The 24470-nt window shown below is 35.3% G+C and overlaps 1 protein-coding gene across 6 annotated transcripts in view; it reads left to right on the top strand.

The window, feature by feature from the left end:
- BTBD10 (BTB domain containing 10) overlaps positions 1-24470 on the top strand; it is a 71522-nt gene that overhangs the window by 37112 nt on the left and 9940 nt on the right. For all 6 annotated transcript variants that reach the window (XM_010388393.2, XM_010388391.2, XM_030918892.1 and 3 more), the window contains 5 exons: positions 7057-7253; positions 9099-9384; positions 11574-11676; positions 14815-14935; positions 22821-23018. In XM_010388393.2, coding sequence (XP_010386695.1) covers positions 7100-7253; positions 9099-9384; positions 11574-11676; positions 14815-14935; positions 22821-23018 — 862 coding nt within the window. In that variant the 5' untranslated portion in view covers positions 7057-7099. The remainder of the gene's footprint in view (positions 1-7056; positions 7254-9098; positions 9385-11573; positions 11677-14814; positions 14936-22820; positions 23019-24470) is intronic.

Here is a 24470-nt window from a genome sequence, read left to right as displayed (position 1 = left end):
AATCTGAATGTCTTTTCTTGCCATATTGCACTGGCTGGAATCCTTAGTACATTGTTGAAGAAAAGTGACAGTGGACATTCTTATTTCTGATTTTAAATGGAGAGCATTTGGTCTTTGATTACTATTCTTTTTGTATGTATTGCTGGATTTGATGTATTAAAATTTTGTTTAGAATATTGATATTTGTGTTCTAAGATTTGTGGTTTTCTTTTCTTGTAATATTTTTTCCACTTTCTTTTACTTCAAAATTTTCTGATTTCCTTTTTGATTTCCTTACTGCTCTGTGAGTTGTTTAGGTAAAGGTATTATTTAATTTCCAAGTATGGGAATTTTCTAGATATTGGTGTCTGGGCAATGTTGGTCTCATAGAATGAGTTGGGAAATACTATCTTCTCGTCAATTTTCTGGAAGAGCTGTGTAGGGGTGATATTATTTCTGTCTTAAATGCTTGGTAGAATTTGTCAGTGAAGCCATATGAGCCTAGAGTTTTCTTGGAGGGAATGTTTTAAACTACAAATTAAATTTCTTTAGTAAACATAGAGCTATTCAACTTTTTCTTAAGTGAGCTTTTTTGTAGGTTTAAATTTGTCCATTCTGAGTTGTTGAATTTATTGGCTTAAAGTTGTTTATAATATTCTTTTATTATTCTTTTAGTATCTGTAGCCTCTCTTATTTCTGACATTGGTAGTTTGTATCTTCTCGATTTTTGTCCCAAGCAGTCTGGGTGGAGGTTTAACAATTTTATTGACGAATGTCATTTTTCTTAGACCTTTCTTCTTTTCTAATATAGGAATCTAATGCCATAATTGGCCTCTAAGTACTGTTACAATGTCATACCATGCCACAAATTATGGTATTTTGGGTTTTTTCCCACTTTCTTTTAGTTCAAAATTTTCTAATTTCCTTTTTATTTATTGCTCTGTAAGTTGTTTAGCTAAAGATATTATTTAATTTCCAAGTATTTGGGAATTTTCTAGATATCTCTGTTATCGAATTTTGCTTTAATTCCATTGTAATCAGAGAACATACTTTGTATGATTAAATTCTTTTAAGTTTATTGATACTTGTTTTATTGCCCAAAATATGATCTATCTTGATAAATGTTCTGTGTGCACATGAAAAGCATGAGTTTTCTGCCCTTTTTGGGTGTTCCGTAAATGTCAGTGAGGTCAAGTCAGTTGATAATATTATTCAAATCTCATCAATCCCTACTGATTTTCTGTGTAGTTTTTCTGTTAAATATTGTGAGAGAGGTGATGAAATCTCTGATGATAATTGTGGAATTGTCTAGTTCTCATAGTTTTATCAGTTTTTGCCTCCTGTATTTTGAAGCTCTCTCATAAGGCAGAAAAACATTTGGATTGTTATGTGCACTTAATAAATTAACCCCTTTATCTTTATGAAATACATAGTGATATTCTTTGTTCTGAACTCTGCTTTGTCTGATATTAATATAGCCACTCTTGCTGTCTTTGAACTAGTGCTAGCATAGTGTATCTTTCCTCATTCTTTTATATTGAATCTCTTTATACCATATAGCATATAGTTGGACCTGGCTTTTATTATTATTATTATTATTACTATTATTATTATTATTATTATTATTATTATTATTATTATTTTAAGACAGAGTCTTCCTCTGTTGCCCAGGCCATAGTGCAGTGGTGCAATCTCTGCTCACTGCAGCCTTGACCTCCGAGGCTCAAGTGATCCTCCTACCTCAGCCTCCTGAGTAGCTGGGACCACAGGCATGCACCACCACACCCAGCTAATTTTTGTATTTTTTGTCGAGATGAGGCTTTGCCAAGTTGCGAAAGGCTGGTTTCGAACTCCTGGGCTCAAGTGATCTGCCAGGCTGGGGATCTAGCTTTTATATCCAATCTGATAATCTTCATTCACCTTTTATGGTTTAGACTGTTTACATCTCAATGGCTAAGACTATCTGTATTTAATGTGATTATTGACATGGTTAAGGTTAAGTGTTATCTTGTTATTTATTTTCCGTTTGTCCCATTTGTTCTTTTTCCTTCTTCCTCCCAATCCCTTTTTTCCTTTGCCCTCTTGGATTAGCCAAATCTTTTTTTATGATTTTATTTTATCTCCTTTTTTGGTATATTAACTGTAATTTTTTGTTTTCTTATCTTAGTGGTTGATTTAGTATTAACAGTATACATCTTTAACTTATCACAGTGTACCTTCAAGTGATGTTATACTGTTTCTTGTGTGGTGTAAAAACCTTACAATAATATACTTCGATTTCTTTCTCCCAGACTTTGTGCTGCTCTAGTTATATGTGTATGTTATAAACCCCATATTCTATTATTATTATCATTATTGTTTAATCTTTTATAGAGATTTAAACAATTAGAAAAAAATTATATTCTTCTATGCAGTTACTTTTTCTAGTGGTCTTCATTTTTTTGTGTGGATTCATATTTTCATCTGGCATTAGCTTTTTTTTTTCTGCCTGAAGGACTACCTTTTAACTGTTCTTGCAGTGCAGGTCTTCTCATGATGAATTCCTTTGTCTTTTTTTGCCTGAAAATGTCTGTACTTTCTTATTTTTTTCTGACAAATCAGTGCAGATCCTTCTTATTTTTGAAAGATGTTTTTAGTGGCTATGGCAAACCTAGATTGACAGGGTTTGTTTTCATTTTTTTCTTTGAAGTATGTGTGGAATTTGTTGTGCATATTGAATCTGGGTTTGTAATTTTTGCCAAATTTGGAGAAAGTTCAGATATTACTTTCCTTTTTTTCCTTCCTACTTCCTTCATGGACTCCATTTATTATATTATATTAGGCCACTTGAAATTGACCTGCAGCTTACTCATGCTGTTTATTTTTCTGTTTTCTCTGTCTTTTTTATTTTGAATATTTCCTATTGCATTGTCTTCAAATTTGTTAATCATTTCTTCTATAATGTGTAATCTCCCATTAATTCCATTCAGTGTGCTTTTCTTTTTTAAAGTGATTTTTAATTAATGTGTAACATGTAATAATTATACATATTTAGAGGTACTGAGTGATATTTCAATACATGTATACAGTGTGTAGTGAGCAAATCAGGGTGATTAGCATATCTATCACCTCAAACATTGATCATTTTTTAAAAATGTCTGGAGCATTCAAAGTTCTGTCTTCTAACCATTTGATAATATATAATAAGTTATTGTTAACTATAGTCATTTTAAAGGGCCATTTAGTATACTTTTCATCTCACATGTAAACATTTTTATCTCTGGAAGCTTGATTTGCATCTTTTTAATCTTGTGTGTCTTTACATTTCTTTTTGGAGGGCTATGGTTATAGTGACTTTTTAATATTTTTATTTCTCATTCTAACATATGTGTCAGTTCACGTTTTATTTCACTTGATTTTTTTTCCTCATAGATTATGTGTTCTCACTTCTTTGCATGCCTGATAATTTTTGATTGGATGCCATACATGGTAAACTTTACCTCATTTGTGTGTTTGATATTTCTTATACTTACAAATATTCTTGAGCTTTGCTTTAGGATTTAGCTATATGGAAATAGTGTGGTCCTTTTGGTCTTGATGTTAAAATTTGTTAGGGGAACTGGAACAGTGCTCAGTCTAGTTGTAATTATTTCCCATTTTAGAGTCTTCTAATTCTCTTCCCAATGCCTTAAAAATTATTAGGCTTTCCAGTCTGAACTAGTGGGAACAGGACCTTTTCCTGGCCCTATATGAGTGCTGGGCACTATTTCCTCTAATCCTTTGAGTTGGTTTTTTTCCCCAGCTTTTCATAGTGTCCTCACATGTGTGACTGGTATCCAGCTCAGTACTCAAGGAGGACTCTGCAGATTTCTGAGATTTTCTCTCTGTGTTACTTTTCCCTTAGAACTCTAGCCATCTCTTATCCCAGTGTCCCAGCTCCATGTCTTTCACTCACAGTCCACTGGGTTCTGCTTGTGTTTTCCCTCTCTGTGTTTACTTTGCAAATGCTCTCAAGATAGTAATTTGGGACAATTGTTGGGCCTATCTAATTTGCTTTCCATTTTTCAGTGATTGCTCTCCTTCATTGCCTGATATGCCGTGTCTTGCAGACTATTGTTTCATATATTCTGTTTGGTTTCTTGGGTTGTGTCAGACAGGAGTATAAACTCAGCCCTTGTTATTCTATCTTGGCTGGAAATAGGTATTAGGGCTAATCTAGTCTTCATGTCCTTACCTATACTTAGTTCATGAATCCCAAACTCTTCAATGCAGCCTGAAGCAGAGCTTTCCCCTCTGAACTTGCTCGTCCTCATTTTCTTTTGTACATATTAACTGTTTTTGCCTTTAGAGTGCTTTCTTAATCTAAAAGTATTGAATTAAATATAGTAGGACATAATTTGTCTTCCATGACATCTGATTTTGAAGGTCTGATTCAGGGTTCAGTCTATGTGGGAATTAAAAGAAAATATGAAAGTGTATTATGACATCTTTTGAATTCGTTTAAAATCTAAGTGTTTTAGAAATGAAGTCAATATTTTAGCAGTGACTAGTCTTTCAGCTACAGAGATGTCTGGTGAAAACGCTTTTTTAATTAGTCAGTCTGCTTGGCCCTTACTCACACTGAAGATTTAGCTTGTATTTGTCTTACTCGTAGTTGTGCTCATACCTTGTCCATGAAATTACCAGAGTCACATTTAGATAATGTGCTTTCTTATAATTGAAAAAGATGAAAACTTAGCCACCAGAATAATTTGAAGAGTTATTTTTTCTATATATGATCTTTGTTCTATTTAGTGTGGATTCCTTTTTTTTCCTACTTTAGAAAACAAGCTAGAAATTCCAGTATTCCTACTCTAACGATTTTTTAAAAACATAAGTGCAGTAGGATCTTTTGATTTGTTCTGTTTGAAAGAAAAGGTTTTGTTCTATTGATGCAGCTGTACTCTGATTTTTTTTTTTTTTCACTAGAATGAAGGTGGGAGTAGAATTTTTCTCTGTAGGTTTATGAGAAACAAATAACTGATAAAGGCTGTTAGATTGCCTTTATTTCCCTAGAAGTAACTTTCAGGATAAATACAAAGTCAACTTTATCTTCTGTCCTTGTAGTCTGTTATAGCAAGGTGATGACTGATTTTTATAATGAAAGAAACCACCAAAATAACAAAAAATATTAAAGCTAATAAAATCAACCAAAGAGATGACCCTGAGACACTGAAAGATTTTGCTTTCTGAATCACCAAGATTAAATTTTAACTCATATGGTTTTGCTAAAGGAGACCAGTATAATATTATGAAAGGGGCACTGGAATGAATCAAAAGGCTTAGGTTATAGTGTTATTAGCATTTCTACTAAATACTATGTGACCCTGAGCAAGTCTTGCAGTTCTGAACTTTAATATCCTCATCTGTCATAACTAAATAAACTAACATTTCATGAGCAATTATGTTGTGCCAGGTACATTGCTGGTCAGCTTACTTATTATACTTCATTTACTTCACCTATTAACCTTAGAAAATAAATAGAATCTACATTTTACAAATAAGAAACCTAAGTTTCCAGAATGTTAAGTATCATTCAAAATGTCAAGCAATAAGCATTAGACAACAATTTTACTTTAAAGCCATGAAGTTCCTTCTGTTTCTAAAAAGTACTTTAATATTTTTAAACCATAGTATATGCTAACATAGTAAATTTTCAAATTGCTTAAACCATAGTATATGCTAACATAGTAAATTTCCAAATTGCCTTAGGTCTGGCTTTATTATTTTTATTACCATCAGTTTTCTTATTTGCAAAATGTAATCTAATTATTGAAATTTTATCTATTTGTCAGGAGCTGGACACTAGTGATACACTAGTGGCTACTCTATAGCAATGTCTTTTTTCTTTGAGATCCTAAAGCATTTATTATCTAATACCCATTTAGTAGTTACGTATTTGGGAACTGTTTAGTAGTTTTATATTTGGAAGCTGGGATAACTCTTGAATTGTTTAAAGTTCTGCATGTTCATCTATTACTGCTACACTTAGAAAACAAGCTCCTGAGGAAGCTTCTTTCTGTTGGCATTTAGCATAGCATTGTACATATAGTATGTGTAACTTAATACATAATTGTGTTAAAATATTCTGTAAACTGGACTATTTTAATCAACATTCTGAGTTTTTCACTTCTGGTGGAGAAGTTTATTATATATAAGATATTTTTAAGTTTTTAAAAATTCTGTGACTTTATGTAGTCAGAGTAGGTAGGTTTGTGAGGTTTTTCAGATAAATACTTTTCTTTTCTTTTTTTTTTTTCCTGAGACAGAGTCTTGCTCTGTCCCCCAGGCGGGAGTGCAGTGGCATGATCTTGGCTCACTGCAACCTCTGCCTCCCAGACGATTCTTGTGCCCCAGGCTCTTGAGTAGCTGAGATTACAGGTGTGTGCTACCACACCCAGCTAATTTTTGTATTTTTAGTAGAGACAGGGTTTTGCCATGTTGGCCAGACTGGTCTCGAACTCCTGACCTCAAGCGATTCATCCACATTGACCTCCCAAAACATTGGGATTACAGGTATGATTCACTGCGCCTGGCTGAGAAATGCTTTTCAGAAAAACTTTAAAAAAAAATCATAGTGTTTTGAAAAGACTCAACTCAAAGTTGGTTGATTGAAGTTAGCATGTAGACTTAGTTTGTTTGGCAGGGAGACCAATTTATTTGCCCCATTCCTCAGTTTTTTAGGAGTTCCAGAAGCTCTTGCCTTCTCTTTTCCCCCACAATGAAAGAAATCAAAAGAACATTTGAGTAACATTTAAGATATCTGGGTGATCTACCACTATTACTACAACTTCTACTAACTCATACGTTAGTTAACCTTTCTAAGCGTTAGTTTTCTCGTTCAGAAAAACTGAGTTCAACTATGCAGTATTCAAAGACACATTATTTCAGAATTTTTAAAGCCTACAAGTTTGAGGTAAATTAGGTTTCAGAATTGGAAAGTAGCGTTTGATTTTTGCACTTCAATATATTAGTTTTATGTTACTCGGGTTTTTCTTTTAAAATGTTTGCAATCTTACGTTCTGCTTTTATGGTTAATTTTCCTTTCTAACTTATCAGTACATCCTCGCGTATTGCTAAGGGAGGAGTCGACCACACCAAAATGAGTCTACATGGTGCTAGTGGGGGACATGAGAGATCAAGAGATAGACGAAGGTCAAGTGACAGATCACGAGATTCATCTCATGAAAGAACAGAGTCTCAACTCACTCCTTGTATTAGAAATGTGACTTCTCCAACACGACAGCACCATGTTGGTATGTAAAATCAACTAACCTTCCTAACAGTTCTTAAAAACATGCATTTACCTTTTTAAAGTAGTAATGACATTGAATTGTGCCTAATACAGCAGAGTGTAATTAGCTTCTTCTATTCAATTGTTTATGTTTTAGTCGAACTTGGTTCTTGCTGTGAAAGAAAAAACAGCTTATTAAATGCAAAGTTAACGTGAATTTTTTAACCTCTGGTACAGTCTTATAAAATAAGTAATTTGAAAAGCCTTTGAAACTGTGCTATATAGATTTTCAAAGTTCTCAAGTTAATTTTTGTCTTATGAAATATATAGCAATAGTTTGTAGTAAATTATTGATAGGAGTTTAGTTATTATCATGCTTACAAAGGACCTGAAAGGTAGAATAGCCATTATGTTATTTATTCTGATTTTTGACAATATCTCAAATTTAATAATAAAAATAGATGAAAGGTGTGATTTGTTTTACTTTGTTAGTAACTAGCTCAGGTCTTTCCCTTCCTTCCTATTCATTATTATAAATGACCGTTGTTATCCCAGGTGAACACATGGTATGACTATAAAACACCAGCTGAAGAAGAGGTGCCTTAGCATGTGAGCTTGTTGATTTTTATTTTCCCCCGCAGAAGAGACAAATTAAAACTTTGACTATATGCAGCAGTAGTTTCTGATAATCTGTTGTAAATAAGAATCATTAATATTAGGGTCTAATTATGAGAGAAGTTGTCAGTGTTTCAGTTGATCCTTGAAGTCAAACTAGTACTTATAAGCCAGACAGCAACAAAAGTATAAATTAGAGTTGACAGTTTGTTACATGAAAAAGTCAGTATCTGGGAGTAGAATAGCAGGATATGATACATTATTTTATTAATACTGCTTTAGCAAATTTTGCTTTTGAGATGCTACCAGTATTGTAGAATCAGGCAATAAAAGGGAGGCGTCAGAGTATCTCTGGAGATATGTCAAACCTAATTATATAATCAATAATGCTGTACAGAGTGTTCTAAGTAGTTTGAGTCATAGAGGAATTTGGCAAAAGCTGATGGAACTGATGAGATGGAGGTACATTTTTAGGTCACCTTTAAAGTTTAGTGATCTAGTCTCTAAGTGAAACATATCACAAAATCTTAGTTTTTATTTGACTATAATTATAGATCATAAAATTTGTAGCAGTGCTTTATTCAACAAACTTGAGAATGAGAAGAAAACAATATATCATGAGCTACTAAAGCCACTTTATTTGGTAGACATAAAAATCATTAAAAATAAATGAATACTTCTTACTGCCCTTAGTGAATTTCTTTCTTTTTTGTGGGGGATGGGGGCCTTCTTTTTTTGAGATAAGTTGCTGGTTTTAGAATGCCCTTATTAATATGGTGAGATTCTAAAGATTGTACTTTGTGTTCTCAGAATAGTGTTATCTCTTTTAGTAATTAGGACAGCTTAAATTGGTATTCTTATTAATCTTTTACTGTAATAACTTTCAAAGCATATTTATTTTACTTGTAAGAATATTCGGTTCCTTGGGTTTCTATTTTTAAGTGGAGTAAAAATATAAAATTTCCCTTAATCTTGATATTAGTTTGGGGGTTAGCATTAGTCAGCTATACATCTTTTTTAAAAGTCTACAAATAAAGATTTTAGAAAGCATTTTGATGTTTTGGGTTTTATTCCTGGAACTAAATGAATGTTTATGGTGTTCTGTTAACATGTTATTTGAAACTGAAAAGTAGAAATGCTGTGACTTAAAACAACTTTTATAAATCAAACATTTAAAAAGAGAGAGATATATATATATATCTTGAATTTTTAAAAGAAAATTTCCTAACTTTGTCTAACATCTTTATTTCAGAACGAGAAAAAGATCACAGTTCCTCTCGTCCAAGCAGTCCACGTCCTCAAAAAGCATCCCCAAATGGTTCCATTAGCAGTGCTGGGACCAGCAGCAGAAACAGTAGTCAGTCAAGTTCAGATGGTAGCTGTAAGACATCTGGGGAGATGGTGTTTGTATATGAAAATGCAAAAGAGGGAGCTCGGAATATAAGAACATCAGAACGAGTGACACTAATAGTGGATAACACTAGATTTGTTGTAGACCCATCCATTTTTACTGCACAGCCAAATACAATGTTGGGCAGGTTTGTATTATTGCAGTTATTTGCATTACTAATTATAAGGTGCTTTTACCGCCATTATTTTTTCATTTAAGTTTTACAGTAATTCTCTGTTGAAATGTAACATTTCTGTTTTACAGATGAAAGAACTGAGCTTTGGAGGCTAAATTACTTGTCCCAAGTTAATACAGCTAGAAAGTGATAGAGTAAGAGCTTGAACTTGGTTTTATTTCTAGTGTTCTTTGCAGTACCAGTAGAAATAGCAAATATATTAGTTATTGAAGTCAGGATACTAAAATGTCTTTACATATTGAGACTGTAAATTGAATCTAACCAGGTGAATTTAGCAATGATAATATGTTTCCTGCACTTGGGTTCCCATTGAATCACAAAATGTAAACAATCAGCATTGTTTAAAGGCGGAAAAAAAAAACCCAATAGGTTGTTTAGCTGTAAAGTCAGCATGAATTGTCAGTTTGATGTAGATACTTAAAAAAATAAAATAAAAAAGGAATGTCAACAAGTAGTTAGCAAAATGAAGGAAATAATTGTCATCTTCTGATTTGTGCTGGTCCAGAGTAATAGATCTATTTAAAGTTTGCAGTTATGGGAACCACAGTCTAAGAAGGAGATAGACAATAGAGACTTGATTTTTCCCCATGTCCAAACTATACCTTTTAATTGTAAAATCAGTATCTTTGGTTACACTACTATCAAGTGAAAGGGCATGTACACGAAATAGAAATTTATATGAGATAAAAACTTGTACTTTACTAGATTGCATATGCAGTGTGTGTGTGTGTGTGTGATTTATCATTGTCTTGTAACAGAGTAAATGCTGCCGTTGTGATATTGTATACATTTTTGAGTAACTAAATATTTTCCTTCAACATTGACACTATGCTTTATATCATGAAAAAAATACCTTTGAACTATAGGCTTTTTTATAGTTTTAGTGTTATAAGGGAGGCTTATTGACAAATTATCAGTAATATGACTTGACACTGTTAATACTTTATATTTTTACATCAGATATATAGAAACAATAAAAAGTAGATATTTGAAATTTTGGCTGTTATGTTTTCTTAAGAAAAAAAAGGTTTTTAAGTGTTCATATTGATGTGAAAAGAGTAGCTTTTTCCCCTTTTGTAAAAAGTTTAAATCATGACATTTGATTCCTGAAAGACTATCTTCTTTTCTTTTTCAATTAGCAAAGCCTTCTTTTTAGGCCGATTGGCTAAAGTGTGTCTTTGGGGATGAAAGTTAATATTCATGGGAACTGTAAAAAGCAGTTGGCATTCTTTTGGAAACTTTGACATAAAAAACCTTTGTTGTTCATAGTTTTCTGTGTTACAACGAAAGATAAAACTATTTGAATTAGGAAACTATTAAGTAGAATACTTAATTCAACCATACCATAGGATCTAGAGGTTCACCCTTCTTTAATCATGATTTTTGTATCTTCTGGAGAGTACTAGAGTACATTTTTTATTATTAAGGACATATTTTGGAAATTGCACTCTTGAAGGGCCAACAAACATGACTTGAAAAAAACATAAAGTCATTTGTATTTTCTTACATAAGAGCTTTTTATTTATTTTCTTAAACTTGCCATTGTCCTATTTCTTAATTCCTATCTATCCCAGCATTTGATTGCTTGTTTTTCAGTTCCAGGATGCAAGTCTAATAATTTTGAGTAGGATTTGTTACATTTATAGTTAAGATTGTGAAATGTAAAACAACCTGACTTGTCCTGTATCATATCACTTTGTCTCAGGTTAGCTTGCTATTATGTGCTGCATTATGGCATTAACTGTACAGTGAAAACAGCAGTTTTAAGGAAAAAGCACAGATAACATGGTTTCCCTTTTTTTTTCTTCCTGGTGAGATTAGTATTAAAAACTCACCTTTTTCCCTTGATTAATTGATTGGTGTTGTTTTCTGAGGAGAAGGGGTAGGAAAGCTCTTTAGCTTCTGAATTTTGTCGTTTATTTTATTGTTGCTTAGAGAAAATCTATACTAGTATTCCCTACCATCAAAAAGAAAATGTTTTTAATATTCCTTCTTTTATGATGTTTGCCAGAATACATTAATGATAAAAATTCTTGACTAATTTAGTGATATAATTCCTTTTTACATTTGTACATGAAATCCATTTTCCCTTTTGAAGGAAGTATTCTATTGACGTATTTCTCAATTATTTACTATCATAGGATGTTTGGATCTGGCCGAGAACATAACTTTACACGACCCAATGAGAAAGGAGAGTATGAGGTGGCAGAGGGAATTGGTTCCACTGTGTTTCGAGCTATTCTGGTGAGTATTGACTTAATCATAAGACCCCTTCTTAGTAGGTACTTGGATTAGAAGCAGAATTCTATTTGAATATCTCTCTGGAGTTATTCCAGGATATTGTTTTTCCTTAAATACCATTTAATTCATCTTTATTTTATTTTGTTTATATTTTATTTTGCAACAGGGTCTTGCTCTTTCACCCAGGCTGGATGGAGTGCAGTGGCACAGTCATAGCTCACTGTAGCCTCAACCTCCTGGGCTCAAACAATCCTCCTGCCACACATTCCTGAGTAGCTGGGACTACAGGCATGCACCACGATGCCTGGCTAATTCTTTTTGTTTTCCTTTTTTATAGAGACGAGGTCTCACAGTGTTACCTAGGCTGTTCTCGAACTCCAGGGCTCAAGCGATCCTCCCACCTTGGCCTCCCAGTGGCTGGGATTACAGGCATTGAGCCACCATGCTGTGCTCTCATCTTTATTTTAGTACATACAGATAATATAATAGAAGCAAATGAATTTTATGACCTTCAGGATGATAGGATAGGGGATTATTAATCTCTTAGGTTTGCATATACTGTTCTTTCAGGTATTTAGTAACATTTCTGGAGTCATATTTACTTCTCTTTCTCTGAAAGGCAGTAAATCGATCATTTTTACTGAGAATGAATATGACTATTTGATTCTATTATTTTATTGCACATAACTAGCAAACTTAGAAACATCTAAAAGTCATCTCCAAAATGTATTTGTTAACATCTTTGGTTTTTTGTTTTTTTCCCCATACAGGGTCTCACTCTATTGCCAAGGCTGCAGTGCAGTAGAGTGATCACGGCTAACTGTAGCCTCGACCTTCTGGGTTTAAGTGATCATCCCACCTCAGCCTCCCTAGTAGCTGGGACTATAGGCATGTGCTACCACACCCAGCTAATTTTTTTGTATTTTTAGTAGAGATGAGGTTTCGCCATGTTGTCCAGGCTGATCTTGAACTCCTGAGCTCAAGCAGTCCTCTTGCCTTGGCCTCCCAAAGTGCTAGAATTACAGGTGTGAGCCACTGTGCCCAGCCGACGTCTTTGTTTTAAAACTTTTTTTTGAGGTTTTTACCGGTTTTTTTTTTTTTTAATATTTTAATTTATCATACAGAGCACCTACTTGTAATTTAAATTCAGTGATTTTGGTTCATAAAGCTGGGTGCAGTGGTTCATGCCCATAATCCCAGCACGCTAAGAGACCAAGGCAGGTGGATGGCTTGAGTCCAGGATTTCAAGACCAACTTGGGCAACATGGCAAAACCCCGTATCTACCAAAAGAATATATCCAAAAATTAGCTGGGTGTAGTGGCACGCTTGTAGTTCCAGGTACTTGGGATGTGACGGTTACGACGGGACTGAATGAAGGGGGACGAACGCAGGGATGAAAAGAAAGACAACATAATCTGGTTTAAAGAAGGGGCTGGGGGCTCCTTGCTTCTAGTGAGCAATGACCTTGAGCTTCCACAGCCCTTTGTATTTACTGGGGAGAAAGAACAGGGAGAAGGCGCTGTTGGTTAGCTGCTTGATTTATCACAGGTTCACATGATTGCTAACAGACTTCAGTTGTGCATAGACAATCACAAGAAATACTGCACCTGGGGCGTGACTGCCCTCAGCATTAGTTCTGGGCGGCAGATGCAGTTTGTCAGTTTGCCAGCAACCTGCTTTCATGCGAACAGTTTGCTGTTTGCTCACATAGCCTCCAGTGGTATACTGAGTTGGTCACCACCCTCATTCTTTCGGCCTCCAACACTTGGGAGGCTGAGGTGGGAAGATCTTTTGCACCAGGAGGCGAAGGTTGCAGTGAGCTGAGATCACACCATTGCACTCCAGCCTAGGTAACAAAGTGAAACCCTGTCTCAAAAAAAAAAGAAAAAAAAAGGTTTGATAGTTTGTGACAGTTTGTGCCAGGGCCTGAAAATACCGTTTTCTTAAGTAGTTTGAGGGAAGGGAAGATTCTGTGATGGAAGACAGATCGGGAAAGTAGTTGATCTTGATCAGGTGAATATTCGTACAAGTACCAGAAGATGTTTCACTTCCATTGATGCAGCAACCTTAGAAATTGTGTTACTGGTTACTTTAGTTCTGAACCTCAGGAAACTTGAGACAGATCTTTTTGTTTGTTTGTTTGAGATGGAGGCTCGCTCTGTCACCCAGGCTGGAGTGGAGTGGTGCGATCTTGGCTCACTGCAACCTCTGCCTTCTGAGCTTAAGTGATTCTCCTGCCTCAGCCTCTTGAGTAGCTAGGATTACAGGTGTGCGCCACTATGCCCGGCTAATTTTTGTATTCTTAGTAGAGATAGGGTTTCACCATGTTGGCCAGGCTGGTCTTGAACTTCTGACCTCAGGTGATCTGTCCGCCTCGGCCTCCCAAAGTTCTGAGATTATAGGTGTGAGCCATGGTGCCTGGCCGAGCCAGGTCTTAATTTTGGGGAAAAAGTGCTTTTTTAGCTTTCCGTATTTCCCCTTGTGGAATTGAAAAGAATTTTTGTCACTCATCTCTGAAGTAACTTATCTGTGATTCTGGGGTCGTCCTTTAACAACCTGTTACATAGATTTTCGAAATAATTAGTATTGCTTGTCATCATATGAAATCACCAAAGGGTAGTATTAGAAGAAGAATATCTAATGTCTTATTTTACATATTTTAATACCTGAATAGGACTATAATTCTGTACTAAAAACCTCAAATTTTGTTAAATTATCTAGGTAGTATTTAAGGTAGCATAATATGTCATTCAATTTCCTTACTTTTTAAAAAAAATTTAAAACTTTATGATAGTTTTATAGAAATATAACCTGTAGAAGAAAAATACATATGCATTGGTATAATGCCATAGAGAAGACATGAATTAGGTAACAGGGAGCCCTACATTCAAATCTTACCTTTGCTTTTAAATAATTGTATGACAGGGTCAGTTGATGAATTCATTTGGACCTGAATTTTCCTTACAGGTAAAATGAAAAAGTAGGAGAACGGAGGTCTCATCTAAGATTAAACTTCCACATTTCAGAGATGTCAGAGTTCTCTACTGTTTCTGAAAATGTTACCAGCTCTACCTTAATAATAAGTTTTGGCTACCTTGTTCTCCAGATATTTTATGCTTTCCGTACTTTTCTTTTTCCAGGATTACTATAAAACAGGAATAATCCGTTGTCCTGATGGCATATCTATTCCTGAACTGAGAGAAGCATGTGACTATCTTTGTATCTCCTTTGAATATAGTACTATTAAATGTAGAGATCTCAGTAAGTATGATGTTTTGTGTGTAAGTGGTTTGTATAATTAGAATATATTGGAACAAAAAGCCTGAAATTAGTGCTATTAACCTAGTTAGACTTAAAGTAGTTAATTGAATTATGAAGCATTCGAGTAGATTATTAATGAAAGTTTGCAAAGACCTTGATAATCTCCTTGTGCAATTTTCCAAATATTTTTTTCAATTTTAATAATTTTCTTTTTTGACTAACCCAGATTTCCTCCTAGACAGTTTTCTATATTATTTATTTGTTACCAGTTTTATCTCCTAGATTTGGATCCTTGGCTTTGGTCAAGTGTGGTCATCTGGCTTCATTTCTTTGATCACATCATCCAAAAATTTATAATTTTTTGTATTACCACATATGATAATATGAGCACTATGGAAAACACAAATAATTCTCAAAAACGATACCTATCATTAAAGATCCTAGATTGAATGTCTAGCCCTCATTTATGCATAGGATTAAATGACTTGATCCAAGAACTTCAAATATAGTCTCAAAGCAGTGTGTAGAATGTTGTAATCCTAACTCTGGTATTCTTCTCTCACCATTTCTTCAGCACCCCTACTCCCATTGTTACGCCAACCCTGAGAAAAGATGTGATTATGCACAAAAAAGTCAAAATAGTGTATGAGAAGTATCAAATGTTGATATTTGATATCAATGTTAAGTACCTAGATACTTAAGCCGACACTTAAGTGGTTGGAGAAGTTCAGAGGAAGGGGAAGTCATTGTGGGCTAGAGGACTGTGGAAGAGTTTAGTGGAAATAGGTAGTAAAGAATGAACTGAATGATTTAGAAAGAGTAGATAGTATTGTTTTGGGGAATTATTTGTGTCTTCCATAGTGCCCAGGATATCATCTTACATGGTAATACAAAAAATTCTAAGAGCTGAGGTTTCTGGAGTAAAGATGTAGTAGGTATACTTTGGAAATACAGTAGATCCAACATACAACTGTACATTTGAACAACGTTGCTGGGTTTTTTTTTTTTGTTGTTGTTGTTGTTGTTGAGATGGAGTCTCGCTCTGTCACCTAGGCTGGAGTGCAGTGGTGCAATCTCAGCTCACTGCAGACTTCACCTCCTGAGTTCAAGGGATTCACTCGCCACCACACCTGACTAATTTTTTCGTTTTAACAGAGATAGGGTTTCACTATGTTGGCCACATTGGTCTTGAACTCCTGACCTCAGATGATGCACCCACCTCGGTCTCTGAAAGTGCTGGGATTACAGGCGTGAGCCACTGTGCCTGGCCAAAGTTGCTGTTTTTTCACATCTTAAAAAATGATTTTAGGGGCTGGATGCAGTGGTTCATGCCTGTAATCCCAGCACTTTGGCAGGCCAAGGCAGGCGGATCATGTGAGATCGGGAGTTCGAGACCAGCTTGACCAACATGGAGAAACCCCATCTCTACTAAAAATACAAAATTAGCCAGGCGTGGTGGCGCATGCCTGTAATTCCAGCTACTCGGGAGGCTGAGGCAGGAGAATTGCTTGAACCTGGGAGGCAGAGGTTGTGATGAGCCAAGATTGCACCATTGCACTCCAGCCTGGGCACCAAAAGCGAAACTCCATCTCAAAAAAAAAAAAAAAAAAAGTTTTAGTTGAAACCATGAGCATTATAGATTCCTGATTTCAAGTTTTGTGTCTTTTCATATCACCATTTAAATTAATCTTTATATAATTTGATGTTGAATTTTGGTGACTGGCAGAGATAGAAAAAAAACTAGAATTTTTTACAGATGATGTGAATCTCTTAGTTCTGCAGTCTTTTGTTGTACATAGTTTACCTTGTCATTACTACTATCTTTTATTTATTATGAATTAAAAGTAAGAGTTTTATGTAAAATATGTGTAATATGATTATCCTAGACTTTTAGCTTTTCAGTAATATTTGTAGTTGTTTTTAGATTACTTGTAATATATTTTACTAAAAATTTAGAGATTCCCAAAGATGTTTATAAAAAAACTATATAGAATTTGAAGAGATGGATGTGATCTTTTAAAAATGTAAGTAGACTTGGCCGGGCGCGGTGGCTCAAGCCTGTAATCCCAGCACTTTGGGACGCGACGCCAAGACGGGCGGATCATGAGGTCAGGAGATCGATACCATCCTGGCTAATACAGTGAAACCCCGTCTCTACTAAAAAATACAAAAAAAAAAAAAACTAGCCGGGCGACGAGGCGGGCGCCTGTAGTCCCAGCTACTCAGGAGGCTGAGACAGGAGAATGGCGTGAACCTGGGAGGCGGAGCTTGCAGTGAGCTGAGAGCCGGCCACTGCACTCCAGCCTGGGCGGCAGAGCAAGACTCCGTCTCAAAAAAAAAAAAAAAAAAAAAAAAAAATGTAAGTAGACTTGAATCCAAAAGTAAATTTTTTTCTTGCAAATATATGCCCTTGCTGAATATTTGGAATGGCACTTTGCACTAAAATATCTGGGCTTATGTCTTAATTTAAGAAGAAATTATGCAATTTGCTTGCATGTTCTCTCTCTGGTTGAGGCACTCTTTTTCAGTTTGTGGCATTAAACTAGTTTGGGCTTGAGAGCAGAGACTATATCTTTTTGACTTTGTGTCTATGGTGTGTGGCACATCCTAAGGACTCAACAAAATGTTTGCTGAATTAACAAATTATTGTATTCTCTTGTGTGTTTTTAGGACCCTCTTCCACTGATTGTCCTCTCTGGTATCATCAGTCTTTCCCTATCTCTGTGTAGTAAACCTCAGGCTCAAACATACTCAAATCTGACTTATGTCTATTCTAGATGTTCAAAAACATTCTCATTAAAAATAGCTTGAACTTTTCATTGGAATCCTTTGAAGTTAACTTTTCAGAAGAATTAACATATAGCTCCAAATGCTGTCTTCCCATTTATTCACACTTTTGTGTCTTTAAGTAGAGTTTTATCATTTTCTTCATATAGTGTGCTCTGGTCTTGTTAATATTTTGTGTTTTTATTATTGCTGTGTGTAGAATATGTTTAACTTTTCAAACTAACTTATAATAAAGTTACTGAATTTTGTACATTTAGCCACCTCATAGAACCCTCTTTATTTCTAATGATTTTTTAGTTGATCCTCATATATGCCTCATAGTTAATTGACTGTGTTACAAATAACACTTTTTATGTCTTTTTTTTGTCTTGTCAAATTGGCTAGAAGATTTTGAACAATGTTAAGTTTAATGGGAATTCTGGCATCTCTGTCTTTAAAGGCATTTCCCTGGACCTGGGGCTAATGTCTATATTCCCAGCACTTTGAGAGGCTGAGGTAGGGAGGAGCACTTGAGCCCAGGGGTTCAAAATCATCATAGGCAACATAGTGAGACCCTCTCTCAAGAAAAATAAAGTCATTTCTTTTAGGCTTAATTATAATGTTACTCATTTTTTTCTTGACTGTCCCTTCCTTTGGCTTTTTGGCATCCTTCTTCCTGATCCTTGGAATGTGGTTGTTCTCCACTGTTAGCTACTTTCTCTCTCACAGAATCTGCACGTATTCTAAGTGGTGCTATTCATCACTGTGGTGTCAAATATTATCTTTATACTGGAGATTTCTACCTTTTATCTTTAATTTCTAAGTGTCAGGTTTAATTTTTTTAAATTTTTATTTCAATTGTTTTTGGGATACAGGTGGTTTTGGGTTACATGGATAAGTTTTTAGTGGTTATTTCTGAGATTTTGGTGCACTCATCACCCGGACAGCGTACACTGTACTCAGTATGTAGTCTGTTATCCCTCACTTCCTCCCAACCTTCCCCACCGACTTCCCAGAGTCCACTATATCATTCTTGTGTCTCTGCGTCCTGATCAACTATTCATTTCTAGTTTACCATTTAACTTGTCCTTTCGTCCCCTCTTCCTTCTTAATCAAGCTTTTTATGAGTTTCATACATATAGTACATATAGTGATGAACAAAGACAGACATTGTCCCTGCCTTTATGGAGTTTATAGTCTAGTTGGGAAGACAGATATTTAACAAGTAATAAAAGCTGTGAAAAATGCAGTGAAGAAATGAGATATTATTAGAAGTGTATGACAAAGGGTCTGTGGAGAATCATTATCTAAGTGCCGTTAAAGCTGAAACCTGAAGGAGCGGCAAAGAGTGGGGGAAAGCTGACCATACAAGCAGTAGAAATGATATGTGCAGAGGTTTAAGTGGTAAGGAATATGACATATTTAGGGGACTCAAAAAAAGGCACATGTGGCTAGAGCAGAGGGATGGAGTATGAGTGATGAGGAATAAGGCCTGAGAGGTAAAGAGGAAACAAAATTTATTAATTGAACAAATGTTACAAATATTTAATGGCTCTACTCTGTACTAAGCACTATTCTAAGTTTTGGGGATTCAGCATGAACAAACCAGGCAAAACTTTCTGTTCTAATGGAACATACACTCTATTGGGAAAAACATGTGATAAACAAAGTAAATAAATCATATATGGTATGTTAGTGATAAGTGCCAAGGAGAAAAAAGTGAAGAAGTTACTTAGAGGAGCCAGAGAAACTTTCATTGGAAGTAAAAATGTTAAATTCCAAGCAGAGGTTACTAGTGAATGCACACAATGAAGGAGTTTGTCTCGTATATTTGAGAGCAGCAGAGAGGGCAGGATAGTTGGAGTGGAGTGAGTGAGAGTGTCAGTAATAGGAGATGTGGTCAGAGAGATAACAAGGCACTTAGGTCAAATAAAGCCTTTATGTTTTGGCTTTTATTCTGAGTGAGATTGGAAGATATGGGAGGGGTTTGAACAAAAGAATGATATGATCTGTAAGACTGTCACATTGTACTATTTCATGGGGGACCTGTTCACACAGAAGTCCATGTAGAGTTGTTAAGTGTTATAATCCTGACCTGACTTAAGGTTTAAAAGAATCACTTCTGGCTGTTGTGTTAAAAATGGACCAAAAGGGGAATAGTGCTAGAAGCAAAGAGATGAGTTAGGAAGCCATGAGCAAAGTCCAGGTATGAGATGGTAGGGGCTTGGATTAAGTGGAAACAGTAAGAACTAGTCAGATTCTGGGTATATTTGATGTTCAGGTTACCAGGATTTCCTCTTCAACTGAATGTGGAGTGGAAAGGAGAGGAGAGCTTTAACTGGAAGTGTGAGGTTGCCATTAATTGAGATGGGGGAGACTTCATGAGGAGCAAAAATCTAAAAGCTTGATTTTGAACATGTTAAGTTTGAAATACCTGTTAGATATCCAGGTAGAACTGTTAAGTGGAGCATTGGGTATACATGTCTAAAGTTCAGAGAAATGTGGGCTAGATGTAAGTGGGAGTCATCAGTATATGGATAATTAAAGTGTATTAAAGGATTGATTCTACACTCTGATCTGTAAATTCTTTTTCACATAGCAGGGCTTTATGTACCAAGTTGAGGATTTGAGACTTATTTTGAGGATAGTACAAGTCATGAAAGGGTTAGACTAGCAGAGGCAATTAGATTTGGCTGCTGTGGGGAAAATGAAATGCAGAGAGGCAAAAGCGGATGTTGGGGGAATGTAATCAGAAAGATTTTGTAGTAGTTTGGGTGAGAGTTAATGATGAACAGAACTGGAATGGAGGCAAGGGGATGAAATATGTTGGGTTAACTATTGCTGTGTAATAAACCACCTCAAGCTTAGCATAAACTATAACCATTTTATTACTCTTATTTATTCCATGGGTCAGGAATTTATACAGGACACAGCAGAGGTGGCTTATGGCTGTATCACAATATCTGAGGCCTCATCTGTGAAGAATTGATGGGCTGGGGTGGCTCACAAGGCTGGAGGCTTTATTCACATGTGTGGTGCCAGGACTGGGATGACTCAAAGGCTGGACTCAGCTAGGAATGCCAAACAGAATACCTATGTGTAGTCTCTCCATATGACTTGGGCTTCTCAAATCCTGGAGGCTGCATTCAGAAAGGAAGCATTTGAAGAACAAGCATTCCAAAAACCAAGGCAGAAATTGCAAGGCTTCCTCTGACCTAGCCTCCAAAGTCATGTGCTGTCCCCTCAGCCACGCTCCTCTGGTTACAAACAAGTTTGTATTACCAGTCTAATTAAAGGGGAGGGGAACTAGATTCCACTTTTTGGGAAGAGATGTCAAGGTCACCTAGCAGAAAAGTATGTGGCTTAGGAGATTTTGCAGCTATCTTTGGTAAATATCTGCCAAAAGAAGGAAATAACACAATTCAAGGTATGTTTAAGAAGACTTGGGGAATTATTTGAATTAGGAGGTAAAGGAGAAATCCAGGATTTATTCATTTAGTATACTAATATTTAAGTTCCCATTATATGCCCAGCACTGTACTGAGATGGTTCTGAAAACTTGGATTGATAGTGATGCCATTTACTGATTTGAAAAATACTGTGGAGAGAGACAGAGATGGTAAGTTAAATTTTGGATGTATTGAGTTTAGGGTACCTCTGAGGTTACATCCAAGCGGAAATTTCCGGAAAGCAGCTGAATAAAATGCATCTCGAATACAGAAGACTAAATTAGTAGAAATAAATTTGGGAATTATCGGTAGAGGATAAAAGTAGAAAAGAACTTAAAATTGTCCTGAGAAATACCAGTATTTAATGAACAGCTGGAGGAGGAAGAGTTGGCAAAAGTTACTGAGGAAGAATAGCTAGGAGGAGGGAAAAAAACAGGGATAATGGTATCAGAGATTCTTAGGGGTGAGTATGTTTCAAGAAAGAGTGGTCCAGTGTAGGAGATTAAACTGAGAGGTCACATAAGATCAGGACCAAAGATGATTATTGTCTTTGACAATATAAAGGCCATTTGGAGACCATAGGAAGACATTTTTGTAGTATAGTGAGAGTAGAAGCCAGATTGGAATTGGTTCAGAAGCTAGAGAGAGAGAAGGTGTTGAAATATAGGTATTTGTCTATAAAGATAACTTTTTAAAATGACAATGGGAAATAGCCAGCCTGGAGAGAGGCATGGCTAAGTAATATAGATTATTCAATTATCTAATAAACTATAATAATTATATAGTGTTTATTATATAATATATAATTATAGAGACATTTTGTAGGGAGGAAAAGCTCTCCCTTGGGAGACTAGGTTTGAGTTCTAGTGTACTCCTTCATCCCTTCTCCAGTTCTCCAGTTTTTACAACACACACACACACATTCTCTCTCTCTCTCACACACACACACTCATGTGTATGGTTGCCATGGTTGCTTCTCTAACTTTGCTCTCCATGCTGATGCAGTAGCAGTAGTTCTTGAGATGTTGGCATCTTCAGTAGGGAGATAGGACATTGCCATTAAATAGGAATACAAGAAAAAAGCAGTGCAGGTGAGTTAGTGGCTGTGCATTTAGGAAATTGAAGTTGTTCATTATGTCTGTGCTTAAGGAGGTTGAAGTCTTATCTTTCAGCTCTCTCACTTCTAGTATCAAGTTTGCTGTGGAATTCCTGCATCATGTTGTATTTTGCTTGACCTTTTGCTTGCCTTATTCTAAAGACTATTCTAAAGACTTGACCCTTTTCACCTCACCTCTCAACCTGCACTGAAATATTAAATCAGTTTGCAACTTTCTGAGAAGCAGAGCATGCAGGAAATGGAATATAAGAACTATTTCAGTTTATGTGGATAACCTGAAAAGTATCTTTAAGGTATACCTTAAGACATATTGCGTATACTGATGGAAAATAATATGGTATAGTGAAAAATATGCTAGGCTAGAGATAGGGTTTTAATTTTGACTTTGCAAATTAGTTTTGTAATATTAGGCAAGTTATTTCATGATGTGTAAAATGGCGGGGCCTATGTAGGATGCCTTTAATTGGCCTTTCTTATTGTAAGATTCTATATTTCTAAAAGAAGTCTTTTTAGGAAAAGTTTTGGTAAGAGATTTTTGTGGATTTCATTTCAGGTGCCCTAATGCATGAGTTATCAAATGATGGTGCTCGTCGACAATTTGAATTTTATCTGGAAGAAATGATCCTCCCTCTCATGGTAGCTAGTGCCCAGAGTGGGGAACGGGAATGTCATATAGTGGTGCTTACAGATGATGATGTGGTTGATTGGGATGAAGAATATCCACCACAGATGGGAGAAGAATATTCACAAAGTAAGTATTCTGGCATGTTTTCTTTCTCCTGAATCATCACAAATTATTTCTTGTGTGTGTTAAGAAAGAGCTCTTCTCATAGACCAGCAAACTATAGCCTGGGGGTCAATTCAACCCATCACCTATTTTTATAAATCAAGTTTTGTGTATTGCCTATGGCTGCTTTCATGCTACAGTGGTAGAGTTGAGTAGTTGCAGCAGAAACTGCATGGCTCGCAATGCCCAAAGTATGTCCCTGTGCAGAAGAATATGCCCCACCCATGCCATACACACATAGTTAGTTATTTGTTTACTCTCTGGAACTTGATAGATTTTTTTTCTTTGTATTTAAAAGCATTCAGGAGAACTAGTTCCTTTATAAAAAAAACTTTTTAAAAAATGAGTTTTTGTTTTTATATAAATTTAGAAGCTTTAACTCATTGATTTTGAAGATAACTTGAAGTGCTAAGGTACCCTTTTAAAAAATATCATATATGTTCATCAAGGATACAATGACCCTTCATAAGCCTTTGTACTATAGTTCTTTTGGGTATTTCTGACCAAAATGACCTGTCTTGAGCAGCAGTCACTAACATTTTTTCTTATTTTTTTGTTATTTTTCTTGATGAGCCCAATATTAGTATTTTTGACCAGTTTAATAAATAGGGAAGTATTGAAAGAATGACTCAAGGAATTGAATAAAATAGCCTAGCATCTTCTTCTGTACTATATAGTCTGTTGTCTTGGTAAGGATTAGGGTTTAATATAGAAAGTACCAAAACATTTTATCTCTGATTTTTCCGTTTTACATACGCTTTTCTAAAATCAAAACAAAGCAGACTCCAGATGGCATTCTTTTTTACTTCTAAAGGAGATTTTTGAAAGATTATTTTAACACAAGTTATGGTAGCACTTTTCAGAGTTTGCATTGAGATATTTCTTTTGCATGATGTACTTAAATGAGTGTTGTGATTCCTTTGTGGATAGTTGTTGTAATAGACATTTCTGTTGCTATTTCCTCAGTTCTAGGCTCTTTGCTGACAATGTTTTTCTATAATATGTGGAATAAAAAGTTGAACAAACCCCAAGAAAAATGAAAGGTTGTCAAAAATAAAGAGGTATACTAAATTATTTTCTGTTAAGGAAAAGGAATGAACAAGCTTATAACTTTTATTTTACTTTTCAAAAGGTTTGACCCCAAGAAAGTACAGCCAACCATAGAACATAGAAATGATATTATAGTGATAAAGGAATTATAATAAACCTGGTGTTTTCTTTTCCATTGTTGAACTTTTCACTTCAATATTTTTTTGTTTTCTTGTTTTTTATCTTAAAGCTTAAAAGACCTGAAAACATTTTTACTTAGTTGTCTAAATATGTATTATTTTGTATCAAGATGATCCAATACAAAGGAGATTCATTTGAGGAGCTAGAGATAGCCTTTTGGCCTGATTTTTCTACATGTGACTTTAT

Source organism: Rhinopithecus roxellana, chromosome 15 (assembly GCF_007565055.1).
Source record: "Rhinopithecus roxellana isolate Shanxi Qingling chromosome 15, ASM756505v1, whole genome shotgun sequence".
Classification (NCBI taxonomy): domain Eukaryota; kingdom Metazoa; phylum Chordata; class Mammalia; order Primates; family Cercopithecidae; genus Rhinopithecus; species Rhinopithecus roxellana.
The sequence above is the reverse complement of the archived record's forward strand: the minus strand, read 5'-3'. Positions and strand labels throughout refer to the sequence as shown.